At 43.5% G+C, this 19,791-nt stretch overlaps 1 protein-coding gene across 1 annotated transcript in view; it reads right to left on the reverse strand.

The window, feature by feature from the left end:
- Positions 1 to 3,801: 3,801 nt before the first annotated feature.
- The window catches only part of SLC1A1 (solute carrier family 1 member 1), a 105,709-nt gene continuing 89,719 nt past the window's right edge, over positions 3,802 to 19,791 (reverse strand). The window contains exons 9-12 of the mRNA XM_007939372.2: positions 15,402 to 15,524; positions 14,753 to 14,947; positions 6,611 to 6,745; positions 3,802 to 4,048 (exon numbers count right to left, since the gene is read on the reverse strand). Coding sequence (XP_007937563.1) covers positions 3,802 to 4,048; positions 6,611 to 6,745; positions 14,753 to 14,947; positions 15,402 to 15,524 — 700 coding nt within the window. The remainder of the gene's footprint in view (positions 4,049 to 6,610; positions 6,746 to 14,752; positions 14,948 to 15,401; positions 15,525 to 19,791) is intronic.

The raw sequence follows: 19,791 nt of genomic DNA on the forward strand, positions 1-19,791 counted from the left end.
AGTTTTGCCAGCACCGTTTATTAAACAAACATTCTCTTCCCCATTTAGTGGATTTAGGCCCTTTGTCAAAGATCAGCTGACCATAGGTTGATGGATCTATTTCTGGGTTCTCAATTCTATTCCATTGGTCTATGTGTCTGTCATTGAACCAATACCAGGTAGTTCTGACTATTGTAGCTGTATAGTAGGTTTTGAGATCCAGCAGTGTGAAACCTCCTACTTTGTTCTTCTTTTTCAATAGTGCTTTGCTTATCTAAGTCTCTCAGTTCTAGAATATTCTTAAACACCATGAAGACAGACACTGCTTCTGGCCCACCACCTGATTATAAGCCAAACACATCTTCTCATGGCCAGTCTAAGAATGCGGAGTCCCTGGGTGGTGCAAACAGTGAAGTGCTTGACTACTAACCAAAACCTTGGCAGTTTGAACCCACCCAGAAGTGCCTCGGTAGAAAGGCCTGGCAATCTCTTTCTAAAAGATCATGGCCTTAAAAACCCTATGAAGCATAAATCTACTCTGAAACACAAGGGGAGTTGCAATTGACTCAATGGCAACTGGTAAGGTAATTCTAAGAATAGGCTTTGGTCTAAAAATAACCATTAAAAAAATAAAGGCATTGGCTAGAGTTAACATTGTCCCTCTGTATGTGAGGAGTATATTTTAGACAAGGTCAAAATCACATGGGCTCAGGTGCACCAACTTTCCCAAGTAACTCTAAGGAGTTGTGTTGATTTCTCCCATGTTGTAAACAAAGGAACGATTCTGTATTAGTGTAGCCAGGTAGTGATAAGCGTATTTATGAGGAGGTACTTTCCTCTTTCCTTGGGGCATAATAACCAAACAACCAAACCAGCTGCTTTCCAATTGATTCCGACTCATGGCCACCCTGTGTTCAGAGGGGTGTTTGGTAGGGGTTTCAGGGCTGTGACCTTTCAGAAGCAGATTACCAGGCCTGTCACCTCTGGGTGGATCTGAATTGCCAACATTTTGGCTAGTAGTCAAGGGCTTAGCCATTCAGGCCACCCCAAGGGCTCCTAAACTGTTCATAATGCCACTGTATTTCAGCTTCATAACTCCACTGGTTAGCAGGAGAATCTGATTACCTTTCCTCAAACCTTTCTTTTTCAGCCTTGGGGTTTAAACAGTTTTGAAAACAGTAATCTAGGTATAATCTGTATCAACAACCATGTCTCCACCTTCCCACACCTATCTAAGTAAGACAAAAGAGAAGATAAATGAAGAAAAAGGCAGGAGTGAGGGGGTTAGGGGAGAAGGGAAGAAAGGTTTATTGAGGCTGAAATGGAACATTGTCCTCTTCTGTGAGTTAACAACACAGTGTGTGAAAAGGCTGGTCACAGACTGACTCAAAAATAAAGATGACCCGCAGTTCACAAACAGCTCTGCCAATTCCAGGGCCATTGATCTGAGCAACCCACTAAGGGAGTAGAACCATTTAGCCCAAGATAAACTACTGATTCAACTTCATTTGTAGTTAGATTTATTTCCTATAAACAACATTAATAGTTGTGTCTAAAAATTCACATGGAATCAATGATCTTTACTATGTCTACATTATTGTCAATCTCAGGGGATTTAAGGTGCAGATGGTCAAGACTGAGCATGTATTTATGTTTCTGATGTCTTTGGCACAAATTCCTGGTTTCTTAAATATAAAAGCACAGGTTGAAATGGGCTGGTCAACACCGTGGAGATACAACTATGTTGGACCGCAGCCTAAGCACAAATTTGTGTTAAGCATTATTTACAAGATGGGGGTGGAAACACAGACTTAAAAATGGAGCTATCTTTGTAAATTAGCAAAAGAGTGATAAGCAGTGAATTTTAATGAGCAGGGCCAAGACTATTACAGGCAGTTCCCAGATTACAAATGAGTTTCGTTCCTAAGTCTGTCTTTAAGTCAAAAATTGGAGGTTAGGTAAAATTAAATGTTTGTCTTAGTATACAGTATATTGTGTACCTTTCTATGCATAAAACATTAAAGAAACACTTGTTGTTGTTGTTATGTGCCATTGAGTCAGACTCTACTCATAGTGACCCCTCCTTGGGTTTCCAAGGCAGTATCACTAGATTGCCCCATCTTTCTTCTGAGGAGTGGCTGGTGGGTTTGAACCGCCAGCCCTCTGGTTAGCAGTCAAGTGCCTTAGCCACTATGCTACCAGAGCTCCGTATGAAACACTTAGATACACTAAAACATCTTTAACATCGTACTGTATTAATAATGATGTTTTGATACGTGTTGCAAAGTAGTGCCCATTTGTTTTTATGAACCACTGTATGTATCATGAATTTTTATATAACAGGCTTTATGGGGGTTGGTTTGTAACTATAGGTGGTATGTAAGTCAGATAGATGTTCATAAACTGAGGACTGTCTGTATTAAGAACAATCCTCCCTGGAGAATGGGACAAGTGTACAATGGAAGCGTTTTCCCCCAATCACTGATACAAAGTAAATTCCATGTCAGGAGAAAATGGTAAGAATCCAGGGAGGAAAGCTCTTCTCAGGTCAAGGGGGTTGTTCAACCCAAGGGATCTATATTAAAATATAACTTAGCTGTGAGCTTGCTACTGCTGTTTGGTGGGCACAAAAATGCAACGGCTGTGACATCCTGGCATTAAGTGGGGATGATGGATCTGGGGAGAATGAAGTCTTCCAGTTAGATAAAAGCATACCCAAAAGCCTTGTGCTAATGACACCTTTGATACAATTTTCTAGAGAGCTAATACGGATTCCCTCTCCACTGCCAGAATCCAAAAGAGAAAGCTGATATGGATTCCCTTTCAGCTGCCAGAATCCGAAAAAGAGAAAGCTGATATGGATTCCCTCTCAGCTGCCAGAATCCGGAAGTTGTAAATGAATTCTGTGCCAGAACACAGCTCTGCTTTGAGGCTGACACACAGATGAGAAAGAGCAAACCAATATGATTTCTCATTCCCGTCTTCCCAAGAGAGGAGTTGTGATAAGCCCCAAAGCTGGCCTGGGTTGGAATTGCAGTTATTCAAGTACAAGGAGAGCTCTTGATTTCACATTGACAGCTCAATTCTGATTTCTGTCTGGCAAATTATATGGCAAAAAAATACACACACACACACATCTTAATCTAGCTCTATACTGAACACTGGGTTAACAGTTACCTGCATCCAATACAGTACGATGAAAAAAAAAACATCCCTTCTCCCCTCCCTCCAAACCTCATGCCCATCTTAAAACTGTTATTGCAGAACTGTGCTGGTCTGTTTTCTTTCAAAGCAGTGTCTTTGAAATTGGCTGGAGATGAATTCAAAGTAGACAGTTTTGGCACATTAGCTGGGAGGTTGTTTAGATTCATCACAATCTATAAAAATGTGAGAGGTCAAAGGAAATTCATGCCAATAGAAAGCCTGAGTAAAAATTTGTAACCAATGACAGAATTTTTTTTTTCTTTAAAAACCCGAAACATTGGTCTGTGCGTGAGAAAGCTATTTGTATTCCATATTCATCCCTAGTTCCAACGGCTGTTATTTTAAATACTTCCAAAATCTTTCTTTTGGAATTAAAAAATAACCTAGAATTTATAACTTTCCTTTTAATCCATTTCCTTCCACCCTACGCCACTCCCAACCCTAGAACTCAGAAAGCAAAAGCTGTGAATCAAAATACAGAACATAATCTGGACGTCTGTATCAAATCAAATGTACAACTGTCCATTAGTGTTTTGTTTTTTCCTTAAATATTTTCATTTGCTAAGAGATGATTCTCATGGAGATGTCCTCATTCCCACTTGTCAGAATCCAGGAGTTCTAAAACTGTGAGGTCTGGGTGAATGAGATGGTATCAGACTTGTCTATGGCAAAGCCTCCATTGACATAGGACTTCTTGGTCTCTGAGTCTTCATTATCAAGTATTGTGGATTCCAAGGCAAAGGGGTTCACGATGTTAACTTCAGATGAAACATCCATCTGCTCCAGCTCCTTCTTGGAGAGCTTCTCTACGATGCCCGTCCCAAATGCATCTCCAAGTACGTTCACCATGGTCCGGAACCGGTCCCTGGAGGAGAAAGCATGAGTTAGACAGGAGGCCCAGGTTTCCCATTCTTTTGCCATCAGAGTCAGGAAAGGAGCTGAAGTCTTCAGAATTAAGCAAATGCGGAAAATGTTACCCTAATGACTGATCAATTGACCTGAGGCTCCTCTAGGGCCTGGGGCAGAAGGTCATTAATAAGGGTTGGAATAAGCAAATAGGGTCCATGTGCTCTTTGCTCCACTGGGTCTGTGCTCCTGATAAATAACAATGACTCCCCTAAACCCAGCATTAGTCTCCTTAACTTTCCTCCTTCTCTCCTGTTATGGATTGAATTGTGTCCCCAAAATATGTGTTGAATTCCATCCCCAGTATCTGTAAATATGACCCTGTTTGGAACTAGGATTTTCCTTTCTTATTTTAATGAGGTCATACCAGTGTGAGGGTGAGTCCTAAACATAATCACTTCTGAGTTATAAAAAGAGAAGAACAACACAGACACAAACATAGGGGAAGACAGACATCATGTGAGGATCAGCTACAAGCTAAGAACTGTCAAGGAACCCCCAGAGCTATCAACAAGAAGAAATTAGCTGAGACTCTGATTTGGACTTTTAGAGTCCAGAAGTCTGAGGAAATAAATTCTGTTCTTGAAAGCTACACACTGGTAGTGTTCGTGTTATAGCACTAAGAAACTAAGATACCTCCTCTCAAATAAATGTGAATAAAGTCTTCACAGATATTTTAGGACCCGAGGCATGGTTAACATTCAGTAAGTCTTTCCCTCTAACCTCTGTCTTGTGGGTCTTCCTGATTCAATAAGAACAGCATTGTGGGTTCTCCTTGGAGAGAACTTGGGTGCTCTGTGTGATGGTATGTGTGCAAGGGGAGGCACGTGTGCCTGAGTGTCTCATATGTTTTTGTGTACCCCTGGTGGACTCATTTCTTTACCAGCCAGGCTGCTCTGTTTATGTGCAAGCCAGCAGGAACATGGCAGAGTGCAGGTCAGGGGACACAGGCCAGCAAGGAATGGATTTTTCCTTGAGGCACACTTGTCTTCACTCTGACAGCCTGAAGGCTGGTGCAGAGAAAGAACACTGCAGAAGGAGGCTATTTTGACTCTGGATATAGGTTGACAGGAACTGTGTGCATGAATATTCTTGTGAAAACTACACCAGCAGGTCAGTAAAGGCCAACAATGCTTATACATGTACAGTCCAGATGCCCCTTTGTTAATGGAGAACAGGCCGTGGATTGGACTGGCCCCTGGTATGGGTATATTTTATCTCTTGACCTCAGACTGGACCTTTGGCTCATCTGCATAGCTTGGAAATGAAGGTCACTGGTTCCAGGAAGAATGGGGAAAGAAGATAAATACAAATCATCATCACCACTAGACAGAAAAATCCACATATCTCCCTTAATAGCCACCTTTGCAATAAGGGGCCCCCATGGTTGGGGCTTGTAGACTCAGCTAGCTGATGAGGGGGCTCTACACGGTACAGCCTCCAAGCCAGGGGTAGGGGCTTCTGCTTTCTGGACGTGACTCTATATCTTCAAACCCATGTGGAAAATTCTTACATCCTTCCCCTCCACCTCAGCTGCCATATTGCAAACCATGTTCCCCAATAAGTCTGAGCTGGTTCTGAGGGAAAGTTCAGCATGGAGCTCACAGTAGGAGATGGAGCCAGACCTAGATGCTGGAGACCAACGCACAAAGTGGGCATCAGAGATAAAGTTGGGGACAAGCTGGTTCTAACCTTAACCTTGGAGTTGCAGAGACATGCACTCACTCAGCTGTTCCATTGTGTTCCTTAGCTGCTTGTGTGTGTGTGTGTGTGTGTGTGAGAGAGAGAGAGAGAGACAGAGAGAGAGAAAGAGGGAGAAGGAGAGAGAGAGAGGGAGGGAGGGAGAGAGGCAGAAATAGACTGGCTGGGAGGCCAGAAGTCCAACTCACTGTAACCTTAACACTAAAAATTGTCATTTATGGAGGAGATACTACTATCTGCCAGTCACTGTTCTAGATACCCCATTCTCATTAGCTCATCTAGTCCTTACAACAGCCCAATGAGGTCAACAAAATCATTCCCATTTCACAGATAATGCAACTGAACTTCAGAGAGGTAAGGAACTTCCTCAAGGGATGGGAACTCAATCTCAAGTTAGTCTTACTGCAAGGCCCTTGCTCCTGCCACTTCTCTTGATGGTTCTGAAAATATTTGGGAAGTGGGCTGATTTTGAACCAGATGGTTCTAAACCAGGGCTGGGGTAGGCTAGCATGGCTGATGGGGTTCTGAATACCTGGAGCCTTGCCCAGCTTCTTCACCTTGAGATTCCATGTTTATCTCATCCCACACCCAGCTCCCAGCCTTGAGCACTAACCAAGTATAATGAGCTTTTAAATCACTGGTTAGCGTTATGGGGAGTTAATTTTTAAGCACGTTATCAGATGGCCTGGGCAGGGAAATGGAAGCCCCAGCAGATGGCTCATTAGGCAATCTGGGGAGAGGTGATGACAGACTGTGGATTCTGCACAGCTAGGAAGCCCCATTTCCTGTTTGGCCAAGGCAGCATATTTTTCCAACTCACAGGAGCCAGTCAACAGCGATGATGAGGGTGACATCCTCAGCGGGCAGGCCCACAGCACTCAGCACAATCACCATGGTCACCAGGCCGGCCTGGGGCACGCCAGCAGCTCCTATGCTGGCAGCTGTGGCTGTGACACTGTAGCCAGAACACACAGGAGGAAAGGAGTCAGACATCCATTTCTCCCTCCATGGAACTGTTAGTCCCAACAGCTGTGACTGCTATGTCCTCCCACACGGCCACATGAAACTGGCAATTATAGTCATCAGCTGTGCCTTACTGTAGGATGAGAGCTTTAGGGACCAAGACAAGTCTGAGGCCATCTCCTTACAGGGGGAGACATGGCAAATCACCATAAAACAAGACAGAGCAGAACTATAAGTGACAACAAAAAATTAGCAAAAGAGATATTCAAGAGGAAGGCAAGAGTATACCAATTAGGATGCTTATGGAAGGTTTCATCCATCCACCCATCCACCCATCTGCCCATCCATCCACCCAGTTGTCCATCCATCCGTTTGTCTGTCCATCCATCCATCCATCCAAAATAAGTGCCAGGTACCTATCAACTTGGTTTCTTCTTCCCTTCTTCCATCTACTCACCTATCCCCCAGTCATTCACTGGGTACCCAAAACATTCCAGGAGCTTAACACTGAGTAGAAGGATAGTGGTAGCAGTCCCTGGGTGTAAATGGTTAACTCATTCAACTTCTAAATGAAAGACTGGAGGTTCATGTCCGTTCAAAGGCATCTTAGAAGAAAGGCTTGATGATCTACTTCTAACAATCAGCCCCTGAAAATCCTATGGAGCTCTGACACATGAGGTCACCATGAGTTGGCTTCAACTTGACAACAACTTTTTTTTTTTTTTTTTTTTAAGAGGGAGAGTGCTAGGGTAGATGGGCAAGGGCACTTCAGGTGAGGGTAGAGGAATGAGTTTTATGCTCTTTCTTGACATCATCAGGCTTCTGACTTCTCTAGGAGCTGCTCTTTAGAGCACTGAAGTGAGAAATACCTCTGTCTCCTGTCCAAGGTTCAAGTGTTTATTCCTGACTGTGCCTTTTTGACAATGGATACGCTTTGTGCAAAAGGAAACTGACTGCCATCGAATTGATTCTGACTTGAAGTGAACCCCCATAGGGTTTCATCTTTATGGGAGCAGACTACCTCATCTTTCTCCCATGGAAAGGCTGGTGGGATTGAACCGTTGATCTTTTGGTTAGCAGCCCAATGCCTTAACCACAGTGCCACTAGAGGTCCATTGTGCAAAAGGGAAAAAGAGCTGGAATTCAGGAGAGGCAGGCAGATGACCTTTATTACAAATGACTGAATGGGACTCTGGGATTCAATGGTAGAGTTCTTGTGTGCCACGCAGGAGACCTCGGTTTGACTCCCAGCCGATGTACCGCACGCACAGCCAGCAGTGGTCTGTCAGTGGAGGCTTGTGTGTTGCTGTGCCACTGAGCAGGCTGCAGTGGAGCTTCCAGACTAAGGCAGACTAGGAAGAAAAGCTTGGCAAATTACTTCTGAAAATCAGCCAATTCTGAAAACCCTATGATCATGATGGGCCTACTGTAGCTGATCGTGGGGATGATATGGGACCAGGCAGCATTTTATTTGTTGTGCATGAGGTCACCATGAGTTGGGGGCTGACTTCATGGCGGCTGACAACAACAACAACAATCCATTTTAAAGACCCCCTTTGGGTAGGTAATATATGGCACTTGGGATTTTTTCCTTCCAAACATGTAGCTTCTCATAAGTAACATCTTCCTTATTTCTATGGGGTCATTCCGTAGAAAGCTGGGGCTCACCATGCTTTAAAAAGGCCCTGACCTGGATGAGCTAGGGAACACCCTCCTTCCTTTCTGAAGATACATCTTCACCCTCGGGCCAAGGCCTGAACTCCCGTGAGGATGCCACTAAGTTGAAAGGTGAAGGTGAAGAAGTTGTTGATTTAAACTAGAAGAATCTGATTCTATCCAAAATCCATATTCTGTGGGGGTAAGAAAGCCTCAGAGTTCCCACATCTGGTTTTGCTGCCCATTTACCTGCCTGTCATGTGTCACAGATGGTATCTGAGGGGACAGACATAGGCCTGAGTGCTTTGGCAGGTCTGTTTTCTACTCTGTCCTATATGGTTGCTATGAGTTAGAATTGACTTGATGGCAATGGGTTTTTGTTTGGTTGTTGTTTTGCTGTCAAGTCAATTACAACTCATGGTAACTGTTCCATAGGGTTTTCAAGACTGTGACCTTCTGGAAGCAAATCAGCAGGCCTATCTTCCAAGATGCCTCTGGGTGTTTCGGTCAATCTTTTGGCTAGCAACTGAGCACTTAACTATTTGAGCCACCTGGGGACTCCTATATTACAGTACTGTCCTATAAATCTTCAGATGGGCAAAACAGGATGCAAACCTATTCCTGCTGCTCCAGCATATTCTGACTCAAGAGTTTTCACAGCAGAAAAACACTACTTGCTGTGAGAGGTTCTTTCCTTGTCCTGAGGGCTAGTCTTCCAACAGTCCGTTTAACTCAGCTCTCCAAGCAGGTCAGAGGCTGGGGTGTACTAGACTATGCACAGACAGACCTGGGTTATACTCCTGCTCTGCTGTTCTACTGATAGCGTTTCCTTATGCCTATTCTCTGCATCTCAGCCCCTCACCTGTGAGATAGGGATAATGCTGCCTGTTCTGTGGGGCTGCTGTGAAGATGTAAGGCATCCAGGATAGCATCTGGGTATATTCTCTACAGTTGGGGCTTAAGCACCACTGCCACTTCTGGTGCTGTTCCTATAATAGCAGTGGCAGCTACTACTTCTATTACTATTATCACAACTACTGCTGCTGCTACCATCGTGCTGCTACCATCACTACAACAATAGCGAACAACTGCTACTGCTACTATTATTACAGCAACTGCTTCTGCTATTATTACTACAACAGCTGCTGCTGCTATTACGGCAACAATAACAATTGCTGCTACTATTATTACTGCAACAGTAAGAGCTGCTGCTACCATTATTACTACAACTGCTACTGCTAGCATTATTACCACAACTGTTGCTGCACAACTATTATTACTGCAACAATAGCAACTGCTGCAACCATTATTACTATAACTGCTACTGCTACTATTATTACAACTGCTACTGTTTCTATTACTACAACAGCTGCTGCTGCTGCTATTATTCTACAACAATTGCCATTGTTATGATTGATATTACTACTATTACCATTACTACAATCACAACTACTTTTACTTCTACAATTATAACTATGGATACTATTACTATGACTACTATTGCTGCTGTTACAATTATTATAATTTAACTAATGCCACTATTACTACAACAATTGCTATTATTGCTACTATTGATACTACTATTACCATTGCTACAACCTAAGTATCACTTTTACTCTTAATACTACAATTATAACTACTGCTACTATTACTACAACTGCTGCCACCGCTACTATTGCTACTAATACTATTGCCATTGCCACAACCACAACTGCTACTTCTACTCTTACTATGATAACAATTACAGCTATTGATACTATTATTACAACTACTACTATTGCTGCTGCTATAATTAGTACAATTACAACCATTACTATTATTACTACAATAACTGCTGCTGCTATTACTACTACTACAAGTACTAATATTGCTACTACTATTACTATTTTTTTTTCTCTAAGGTTTCTCTAGGCCCCCAATCCTATAATTATCTTTCATTATAAAAAAATCTATCCCTTGTTCAATCACCTTTAATCTTTGATAAAAACCCACTGCCCTCAAGTTGGATCCGACTCATAGTGACCTCTCCTTGGTTCCCAAGGCAGTATCACTACAGAAGTAGATTACCCAACCTTCCTTCCGAGGAGTGGCTGGTGGGTTTGAACCGTCAGCCTTCTGGTTAGCAGTCAAATGCCTTAGACACTATGCACCCAGAGCTCCTTAATCTTTGATAAGTGCCTATTATAATAAAGCTACAAAAGGGTTATGTTTTAGGAGGATAGAGTCTATGTTTCGTTGATGTCTAGTCCAAAGAGACCACAGAAAGAGCTATACCAAGGGTCTAACAATTTCTTCATCCATTAGCCACATGAGCCATAAGTGTAACCTATAAAGTTAAAAATAACTTACTATCTTGTTCTCTCCCACATACAGCCAGAGAGGATTTTTTAAGTCAATGATTACTCTGGGCCTCACAGGTGTTGTTACTGACTCTGGGCCAGTTGTTGTTGTTGTGTGCCATGGAATTAATTCAGACTCATAGTGACCCTATAGGACAGAGTAGAGCTACCCCCTAAAGCTGTCAATCTTTATATTTTTTTCCTGCAAAGCAGCTGGTGGGTTGGAACTGCTAACAATTTGTCTAGCTAAAAGCACTTAACCATTGCACCACAAGGGCTCCTGACTAAGTCAGAGGGAAGGAATTCATTGTAAGGGGGCAAATACTCCAAAGAACTGGCACCTCATTTAATAGTGCACTAGAAATCAGGCCAGTGTGGACTGGGATCCTCAGGCCAAGGTGAGGGGTAAGAAAATGCACTCCTTGGAAGTGTAAAAGTAACAATGCTAGAACTCAAACTTTCTCAGACCTAACTCAAGGTTTCTATTTTAATCACTCTGTACTGTTCCAACTATAGGACTTCATTCAAGCTCTCTTGGCATGGGCTTCTCTAGCCACTGACACTTTTTGCAGATTACACAGCATCCGTGTAGTATAATGTAGTATAGTATAGTTCCCCACCTGATGTGCCAAATGGTCTACTTGCATCTGTCTTCAGTCAATTTCAAGCAAATAGCAATAAATACTCTGATTTAGGGGTTGTTGTTGTTGAGTGCCGTCGAGTTGGTCTCAACTCATAGCGACCCCTCCTTGCGTTGCCGAGGCAGTATCACTATGGAAGTAGACTGCCCAACCTTCCTTCTGAGGAGTGGCTGGTGGGTTTGAACCGCCAGCCTTATGGTTAGCAGTCAAGTGCCTTAGGCGCTATGATTTAGGGGTGGGAAGGATTTAAAATGCACTGTATTAGAACACAGGCGTTCTTGTGGTGCATTGCCTAAGGCATTTGACTGCTAACCAGAAGGCTGGTGGTTCAAACTCACCAGCTGCTCTGCTGAAGGAAGATGGGGCAATCTACTTCCATAAAGATTTACCGCCTTGAAATCCAATGGGGGTTGCTATGAGTCGAAATTGACTCGATGGCAGTGGGTTTAGTTTTGTATTAGAACACTGCTAATTAACTCAAGACATTCTTTATACCAAAAACATATGCCTATGCCAAATGCTGGAGACACAAGAGTAAATTAATCTAATAGTTCAGACTCAATCTGGAACAGGTTTAGGGACCTGGTCTAGTCTTAAACTTCCACTCTAAACTGAACTCAGCCTCCAGGTTACATCTCCTCCAAGCCTATCACCTCAAAACCACACCATCCGACAGAACTTTCAGCAATAACAGAAATGTCTCATGTTTGCTGTCTGATTCAGTAGTCACTAGCCATAAGTGGTTATTGACCACCTAGATTATAGCTGGGCCAACCAGGATGAGCTATGGAATCTGTGGGCCCTTGTTCAAAAGTTATTAATAATTTGAAGATGAAGATGGCAAAGCATTAAAACAAGTTTAAGTAAGTGTAGGGTCCTGTGTAACTGCCCAGGTTTTATGCCCAGGAAGCTGGCTCTGAGGGCAACTGAAAGAATGAATTTTTTATTTAATGAATGACTAGTGGCTGCCATATTGGACCAGTGTTGGATGAGAACAACATCACTAGCAAAACTCATTAATGACATTTTCACTTCTACTTGAGTGGGCAATTTTCAGTCCTCATGTGACTAGCATTCTCTGCAGTAACTGACTCGGTTGACCATTCATCCTTGGAAATCTCCCTTTGCTTGGTTTCCATGACATCGTGTTTTCCCAGTTCTTCTGCCACTCTCTGTTCCTCTTCTCTCTCCTTCTCCAACTCCCCCTTCTTTTCCTGCTGCTAATATTAGGATTTTCCAGGCTCAGGCCTTAGTCTTCTTTTTTTCTCTTCAATGAAATGCCATCCATTCCTACTGTTTAGTGAGTGCTCACTGTTCCATCTGACCTACACCTCACTACTCACATATAAAGGAGCTCTGGTAGCATAGTGCCTAAGGCATTTGAACCAGAGGCCGGAGGTTCAAACCCACCAGTCACTCCTCAGAAGGAAGGTTGGGCAATCGACTTCCGTAGTGATACTGCTTCAGAAACCCAAGGAGGGGTCGCTATGAGTCGGGTCCGACTCAACGGCACATAACAACAACAACAACGCTCACATATAATGTTGTTGTTAACTATTGTTGAATCAGCCCCCAACTCATGATGACCCTACACACAATAGAACAAAACACTGTCTGGTCCTGTGCCAACCCCATGATCAGTTACAGATCAGACTCTTGTGTTCCACGGTGTTTTCACTGACTGATTTTTGGAAGTAGATTGCCAGACCTTTCCTCCTACTCCATCTTAGTCTGGAAGCTCCACTGAAACCTGTTCAGCATCATCACAACACACAGACCTCCACTGACAATGAGTGGTGGCTATGCATTAAGTGCGTTGGCTAGGAATCAAATCCAGGTCTCTCACATGGAAGGCAAGAATTCTAGCACTGAACCACCACTGCCCTCAGACAGCTCTTAAGTGGGTGTTTTTTTTGGGGGGGGAAGGGGCCACTATTATTATTCTCATTTTACAGGTGAGAAAACAGAAACTTAGGACATTCAAGTAACTTGGCCAATGTCATAGAACTGATGTAGCTGAGATTCAGACACAGACAACGGACTCCTGATCTGTGTGCTGAATGACCACCATCATGCTGATGACCCTCACATCTGCATTTTCAGTCCAGACCTGCATTTCTCACTGCCAGCTGTGTATGTCCACATGGCTGTCTTCCAGGCATTAAAATTCTATGTATCAAAAATATGAATTCTTTATCTTCCCTCCTAAATTTCTTTTATACAATAGTCCCTGTTCTGGTGTAAACACCATCCACCAATCCAGAAACCTGAGAGTCACCCTAGCCTTCCCCTACCTCTCACCCTTCTGCTTTCAACTGATGTCCCCCAAATTAATTACCTCCCTTCATCCCCATCCCATCAGCACTTTGATGTAGGCCTTGATATGCTATCTGGATAACTGGTCTCCCAGCTTGAGGTTCCGCATCCATCCATCATAATGCCATTCCTTCCCAAAATGCAAATCTGCCCATCATACTACATTGACCGAGATGCTTCCATGAGCTCTTCATGCAAAGCCTTTCATGCTTTGCATGCCTCATTCCTCACGTTCTCCACATTGGGCTGTTTATGCCAGCCTTACCAGAAAATCTATACTCTGTAACCAAGTCGTGGTTACATCATACTGCCAAGGCCAGTAGCTGGTACTCTTGCTACCCAAAATGCTCCTCACTTCCTTCTTCTCATGCTGAGTTCTTACCCCTCCTCTCAGGCTCAGATGATATCCCCCTCCTCCAGGTAGACCTCCTTGGTGCTCTCTTTTGTCTTCATACAAATTCTATAGCTTTTATCACACCACTCAGCAGTCATTTTAGTAGCTATTATTTCCACCTGTGTTGCTGGGTGGTGTGAATGGTTAAGTGGTTGCCTACTAAGTAGAATGCTGGTGGTTTAAACCTATTCAGAGGCACCTTGGGAGAAAGGCCTGATGATTTCCTGGTCACAGCCTTGTCACGGTCATGAAAATATTATGAGAGTGCAGTTCTACTCTGCAGCACCAGGGTCACTATGAATCAGAATTGACTTGATGGCAACTGGTTTGGTTTTTGGTTTGGTATCCCTCCTCTACTGGGAACCCTTGAAAGCAGAGACTGGCCCTTATTCAACCCTACTCTGTGCCTAGCACCTACTGGGTGCATTGCATTAAGAAGAGAGCAATGCCCTTGGTTGACCAGATCCTGAAGCAGATCTTAAGTTCCATGATCCCTATACTTCTACCTTACCTGCATTTAACCTTGGGGAGAGACTCTGCAGGCCAAGGTAAATAACCCACCACTGGACTGTTCCGTGTCTCCCTTCTCAGAGCACTTTAACATGAGGCAACCCCAGTGAGAGTGATGGAAAAGAGTGTGATCCATGTCCCACCTGATAGTGATGATCTGCCCAATGCCCAAGTCCAAGTCATTCAACTGTGCGATGAACACGGCAGCTACTGCCTCATAGAGCGCAGTCCCATCCATGTTGATGGTGGCCCCAACGGGTAGCACGAATCGAGTGATTCTCTTGTCCACCTGGTTCTTTTCCTCAGCACAGCGGAAGGTGATAGGCAGTGTTGCTGAGCTGTGTGATTAAAGGAGGGAGGAATAATGGAGTAGTTCTGTGGGTCCTCAGCCCTGCCTGAGGAGATACCTCCCTTCCAAAAACTAAACAGAACCCAAGCATGCTTGGCACTGCTGTCAGAACATGGCTTCAGGAACCAGAAGATTCTATGCCTGCCACTGCTCCCAGTTAAAACACAACCTGTTCAAACTAAATGTACATGTAACGTTGAATGTAAAACAAGCTCTTAAAATTAAAAAAAAAAAAAGAACACAATCTGTTCTTGGACTGCAAGCCATGCCAAGAAGGCAGGAAGTACTCAAAAGGGCAAGGAAACATGTTCAAGGACAGAGGGGCAGAGAATATGAAGGTCATTTCTGGAATGAGAGGCAGCTAGCTACAAGAACCAAAAGCTAGAGCCATCAAGTGAGGAGGAGTTGATGAGGCTTCTTCCAGAAAGCCTTCTTCTACTTACCTAGAAGAGATCATGAGAGCCGTCAAGAGAGCCTGGGCCATTCCCATGGCAAATCTGAAAGGGTTCTTTCGTACGACTATGAAGTACAGCAGTGGGAGGATGACGATGGAGTGGATTGCAAGCCTACAGATGGGAGAGGACAAGTTCAGAGGTAACATCACCTTCTCATACTCCATCCTTTTCTCAACCACCTTTTTTATTCATGGTATCATTCAACCTTCATCATGACCCAAGGAGAAAAGGGCAGGCATTTTTGCTCCCCCGGTCTACATTTAAGAATGTTGAAGCTTAGCAAACTAAATATTCTGTCAAAGTTGCTGGCAAAGTGAGTAGATGAATTTCAATTTCAGACTCCTCAGAATGCAGTTACGTGATGCTGCTGACCCTTGCGTGTGCTACTCCTGTGATCTCCAATGCTCTTTGCTTCCTTCTTTTCCTGCTGACTTCTTACTCCTCTTCTAAGGCGGCACAATGGTTAAGCACTTGGCTGCTAAACAAACGGTTAGCAACTCCATGGGGGAAGGGCCCAGTGATCTGCTTCCATTAAGTGTATAGCCAAGACAACCCTGTGAGGCATCCCATCAGGCACATGGGTCACTCTGAGTTGTAAATGACTGTATGACAGCTATAGCCCCCTAGTCCGTAAGCCTTCCCTCAGCTTCCCACATGGAGTCTTCCCTCCTTCATGTCCTCTGTGCCCCCTCCAAGCCCCATGATAGCTATTACCCAGCATCACCTCTCCCTGTCCTGTACCACATGAGTGAAGACAGGGTCTCAGGAAGGAAGAAGTCCCTGGTTTCTACAGTCATGCTTTAGGACTGACCCTTTTTTATTATTCCTGCCTTCCAATATTATTTGTTTCACATGGAAATACACGTTACACAAAATAGGGGACTTAAGGAATGAAAACCAAAAAGAAAAAAAAGAAAAAGTGCCCAAACCCATTGCCATTGAATCAATGCTGATTCATAATGACCCTATAGGACAGAGTGAAATGGCCTCATAGGCTTTCCAAGGCTGTAATCTCTACAGAAGCATGTTGCTACAGCTTTCTCTGTGGAGCAGCTGGTGGGTTCAAACCTCCAACATTCTGGTTAGCAGCCAAGTGCTTAGTCACTGTGCCACTAGGACTCTTTTAAGAAATGAGATGGTATATATATATATATATATATAGACATATATATATATATATATATATATATATATATATATCCAAAGGCTTGAAAGCAGAGACTCAAACAGATACCTGTATACAACAGTGTTCACTGCAGCATTATTCCTAAGAGCCAACACACTGAAACAACCCAAGTGTCCATTAACTGATTAATGGATGAGCAGGATTCATAGATTAATGGTATAAAGAGGGAGTCATTGCTTCAGGGGCACTGAGGTTCTGTTAGGGGTGAGACAATGTGGAAATGACAGTGAAGGCTGTGCAACCTGATGCATGTAATGAATGTTGCTGAATTGCACATGTGAAGAAGGGTGAAATGGCAAATGTTTTGTTGTATATAGATACGTACATATATATTTGCCACAATAAAAATGTGGTACATAGATACCCTGGAATATTATTCAGCCACAAAGAGGAATGGAGTTCTGCTACATGATACATGGATGAACTTGGATACATTCTGCTGCATGAAATCGTCAGACACAATAGACACCGTATGATCCCACTTAGAGGATCATATGGTGATTTACCTAGCCTAGCATAGGTAAATTCATAGAGACTAAAGTTGATTAGTGGTTACCAGGGGCTGAAGGAAGGGGAGATTGGGAAATCTTTGCTTAAAGGGTCTTGAGTTTCTGCCTGAGGTGATGAAAGACTTTTGGAAATGCATAGTGTTGATGGTTGCCTAACATAATGAATGTAATGAATGTCACTGACTCGTTGGTTTAAAAATGGCTAAGATGGTGTGGTAGTTAAGATTGTGTGTCAACTTGGCTGGGCCTGGTTTTGAGAGGCTAAGCAGCTGGATGTAGCTGTTCCCCATGATGGGACTGGTAATCAACTCCATGGTGCAATCTCCTGTGAGCAGCTAAGTAGCTGCCTTAGGGCAGCTTCCAGTATATAAGAAAATGCTTTGAGAAAATGCTTTGAGAAAGGTCTTGAGCTTTTTGGCACACTTGGATCCTGCATGTAGCTGAGTCTTCATTCAGCAGCCTGCCATATTGCAAGGCGATCTTGGGACTGTTTCTGGACTTGAACAGTGACCTACTATGTTGTTTGATAATCTTGGGACTATGCTGTTTTACTTGTCAACCTTGGGTTTGTCAGCCTCAGCAGTCAGCAGCCACCTGAGTGGAGAGACACCTCCAGCTCCAGTGGGCTGGGAGCAAGAGGCAAAGCTGAAGCCTGAGGTCAAGGGGCCTTCATCCAGTCCCTAAAGCTGGCACTCTGAAATTGAGCTTCTAGCTTCCTAAGCTGTAAGAGAACAAATCCCTGTTGCTAAAGTCATCCACTTGTGGCGTTTCTATTAGAGCAGCATTAGAGAACCAAAATAGATGGCAAACTTTTTTTTCTTCTCTCTTAAAAAAATTATGATTTTGTTTTTGGTGTGGTAAATATATATGCAGCAAAGCATTTGCCCATTCAACATTCTTCACATGTACAATTCAGTGACATTAGTTATGTGTATCATGTTGATAAACAATTACCATTATCCTTTCCCAAAATTTCAAGATGGCAGATTTTTGTTATATACATTTTTCCACAATGAATTTTTTTTTAAAGAAATGAGACAGCTTTGCTAGATGGCTTGTATATTTAAGTGGCAACCTGAGGTGTACAGATCAAGTGCATGAGGCTGAAATAGTAAGAAATGGTCATTTCATCTGGATAGAGAGGGAGAACAATGTGGAACAAAACTCAAAATCATTTGGAAAAAAAAAAAAAAAAAAAGGAGACCAGGTTTCCTGGTCTAATAGAGCTTGGTAGAACCACTGAGACTATGGTCCCTAGCTGCCCTTCAGGTCTGGAATTGAACCCACACCTGTGGCTTCCAGTCAAATAAAAGACAGGCATAAGAGATGAACATGTACCTGAGGTAGATACATCCCTTGGAGAGAACAATCATGGGAGAAAGAAGGGCTACTTATGCACAGGGAGACAGTTCAGGGGGCAGGAGTGCATGGAGGGATGGACACAGGGAAGAGATAACTATTGGGAGGAAGTGGGAGGGGAGGTGTTGCATTGGGGTAAACTATCACTGTCATCAGACAACGTGTATGTGAACTGCTGCATGGAAAGTGAATTTGCTCTGTAAACTTTTACTCAAATCACACATACACACACAAAGATTGCTGTAATTTGGAATCAACTTCAAAAAAAGAAATGACCATTCATGTGGAACACTGGGGGCTTGGAGAGAGGGTCTCCTACATGGAGAGCTGTGGTTCAGAATCTTGAGGAACTATCATAGTAGATGCTGTTGTCATCCGTGCTACCAAGTTGATTTGGACCTATGGTGAGCCTGTGGATGCAGAGTGGAACTGCTCCAGGGCATTTTCAAGGCTGTGACTTTTCAGAAGCAGATAACCAGTCCAGTCTTCTGAGGCACTGCTGTATGCCTTTGAACTGCCAACTTTTCAGTTATTAGTCCAGTGCTTAACCATTCGTGCCACCCAGAGTGTCCATAGAAACCCAGACAGGGTGAGTGAATAGAAGCATAAATCCATCATGAAATGGGTTGGCATAACACAACCTCAACACATCCCTGCTAGACAAGCTCCTGGTCCCACCTGTTTTGGCAGCTTCACAGCAGGGCCAGCCTCTAAAGAGGTCAGTGGTCCTGCCTCTCTCCCATCTGACTTGGTTCCAGCCCTTGCACTGGAGGAACCCAGGCTGCTTCTGGGTTGGCTGGCCGGGCTGTGCTTTTTGTAAACACCCATTAAGAAATAAAGGCCGGCCAATGGAAACTCCCTTCTGATATGTGGTTAGATTACTCAAGTTGGGTGTATGGGGTATTGACCTGTGGGCATCAAATTGGTGATACTTCCTCATTCCCTTGGTCAGTATTTCTCAGCTCATGTGATGTCTCCTGCCCCAGGCTTGGTGTTACAAGAGTACCATTCACAACCTTCCCAATACTTCTCCTCTCAAGGAAGCAGTAACTGGGATGTAATGGACATAGAAATGACCCCATCCCCTGCAGTCCCCCACACTACCTACTAGCCTGAAGATGTTCCCACATCTTCCTGGACACACTGATGATTCAAGCCATGGCAGTCCTTCTATGACACAGAGTTTGACCTAACCAGTTGTTTTTATTACTTTGTGCCACTCTAACAGAAAATACTACAAATGGGTGGTTTTAATAAACAGGAGTTTATTCTCTTACAATTTTGGAGGCTAGGAGTCCGAGTTCAAAGTGCCAGCTCTAGGGGC

This window comes from Orycteropus afer, unplaced genomic scaffold (assembly GCF_000298275.1).
Source record: "Orycteropus afer afer isolate SDZICR_OR568_19922 unplaced genomic scaffold, OryAfe1.0 scaffold00005, whole genome shotgun sequence".
NCBI lineage: Eukaryota > Metazoa > Chordata > Mammalia > Tubulidentata > Orycteropodidae > Orycteropus > Orycteropus afer.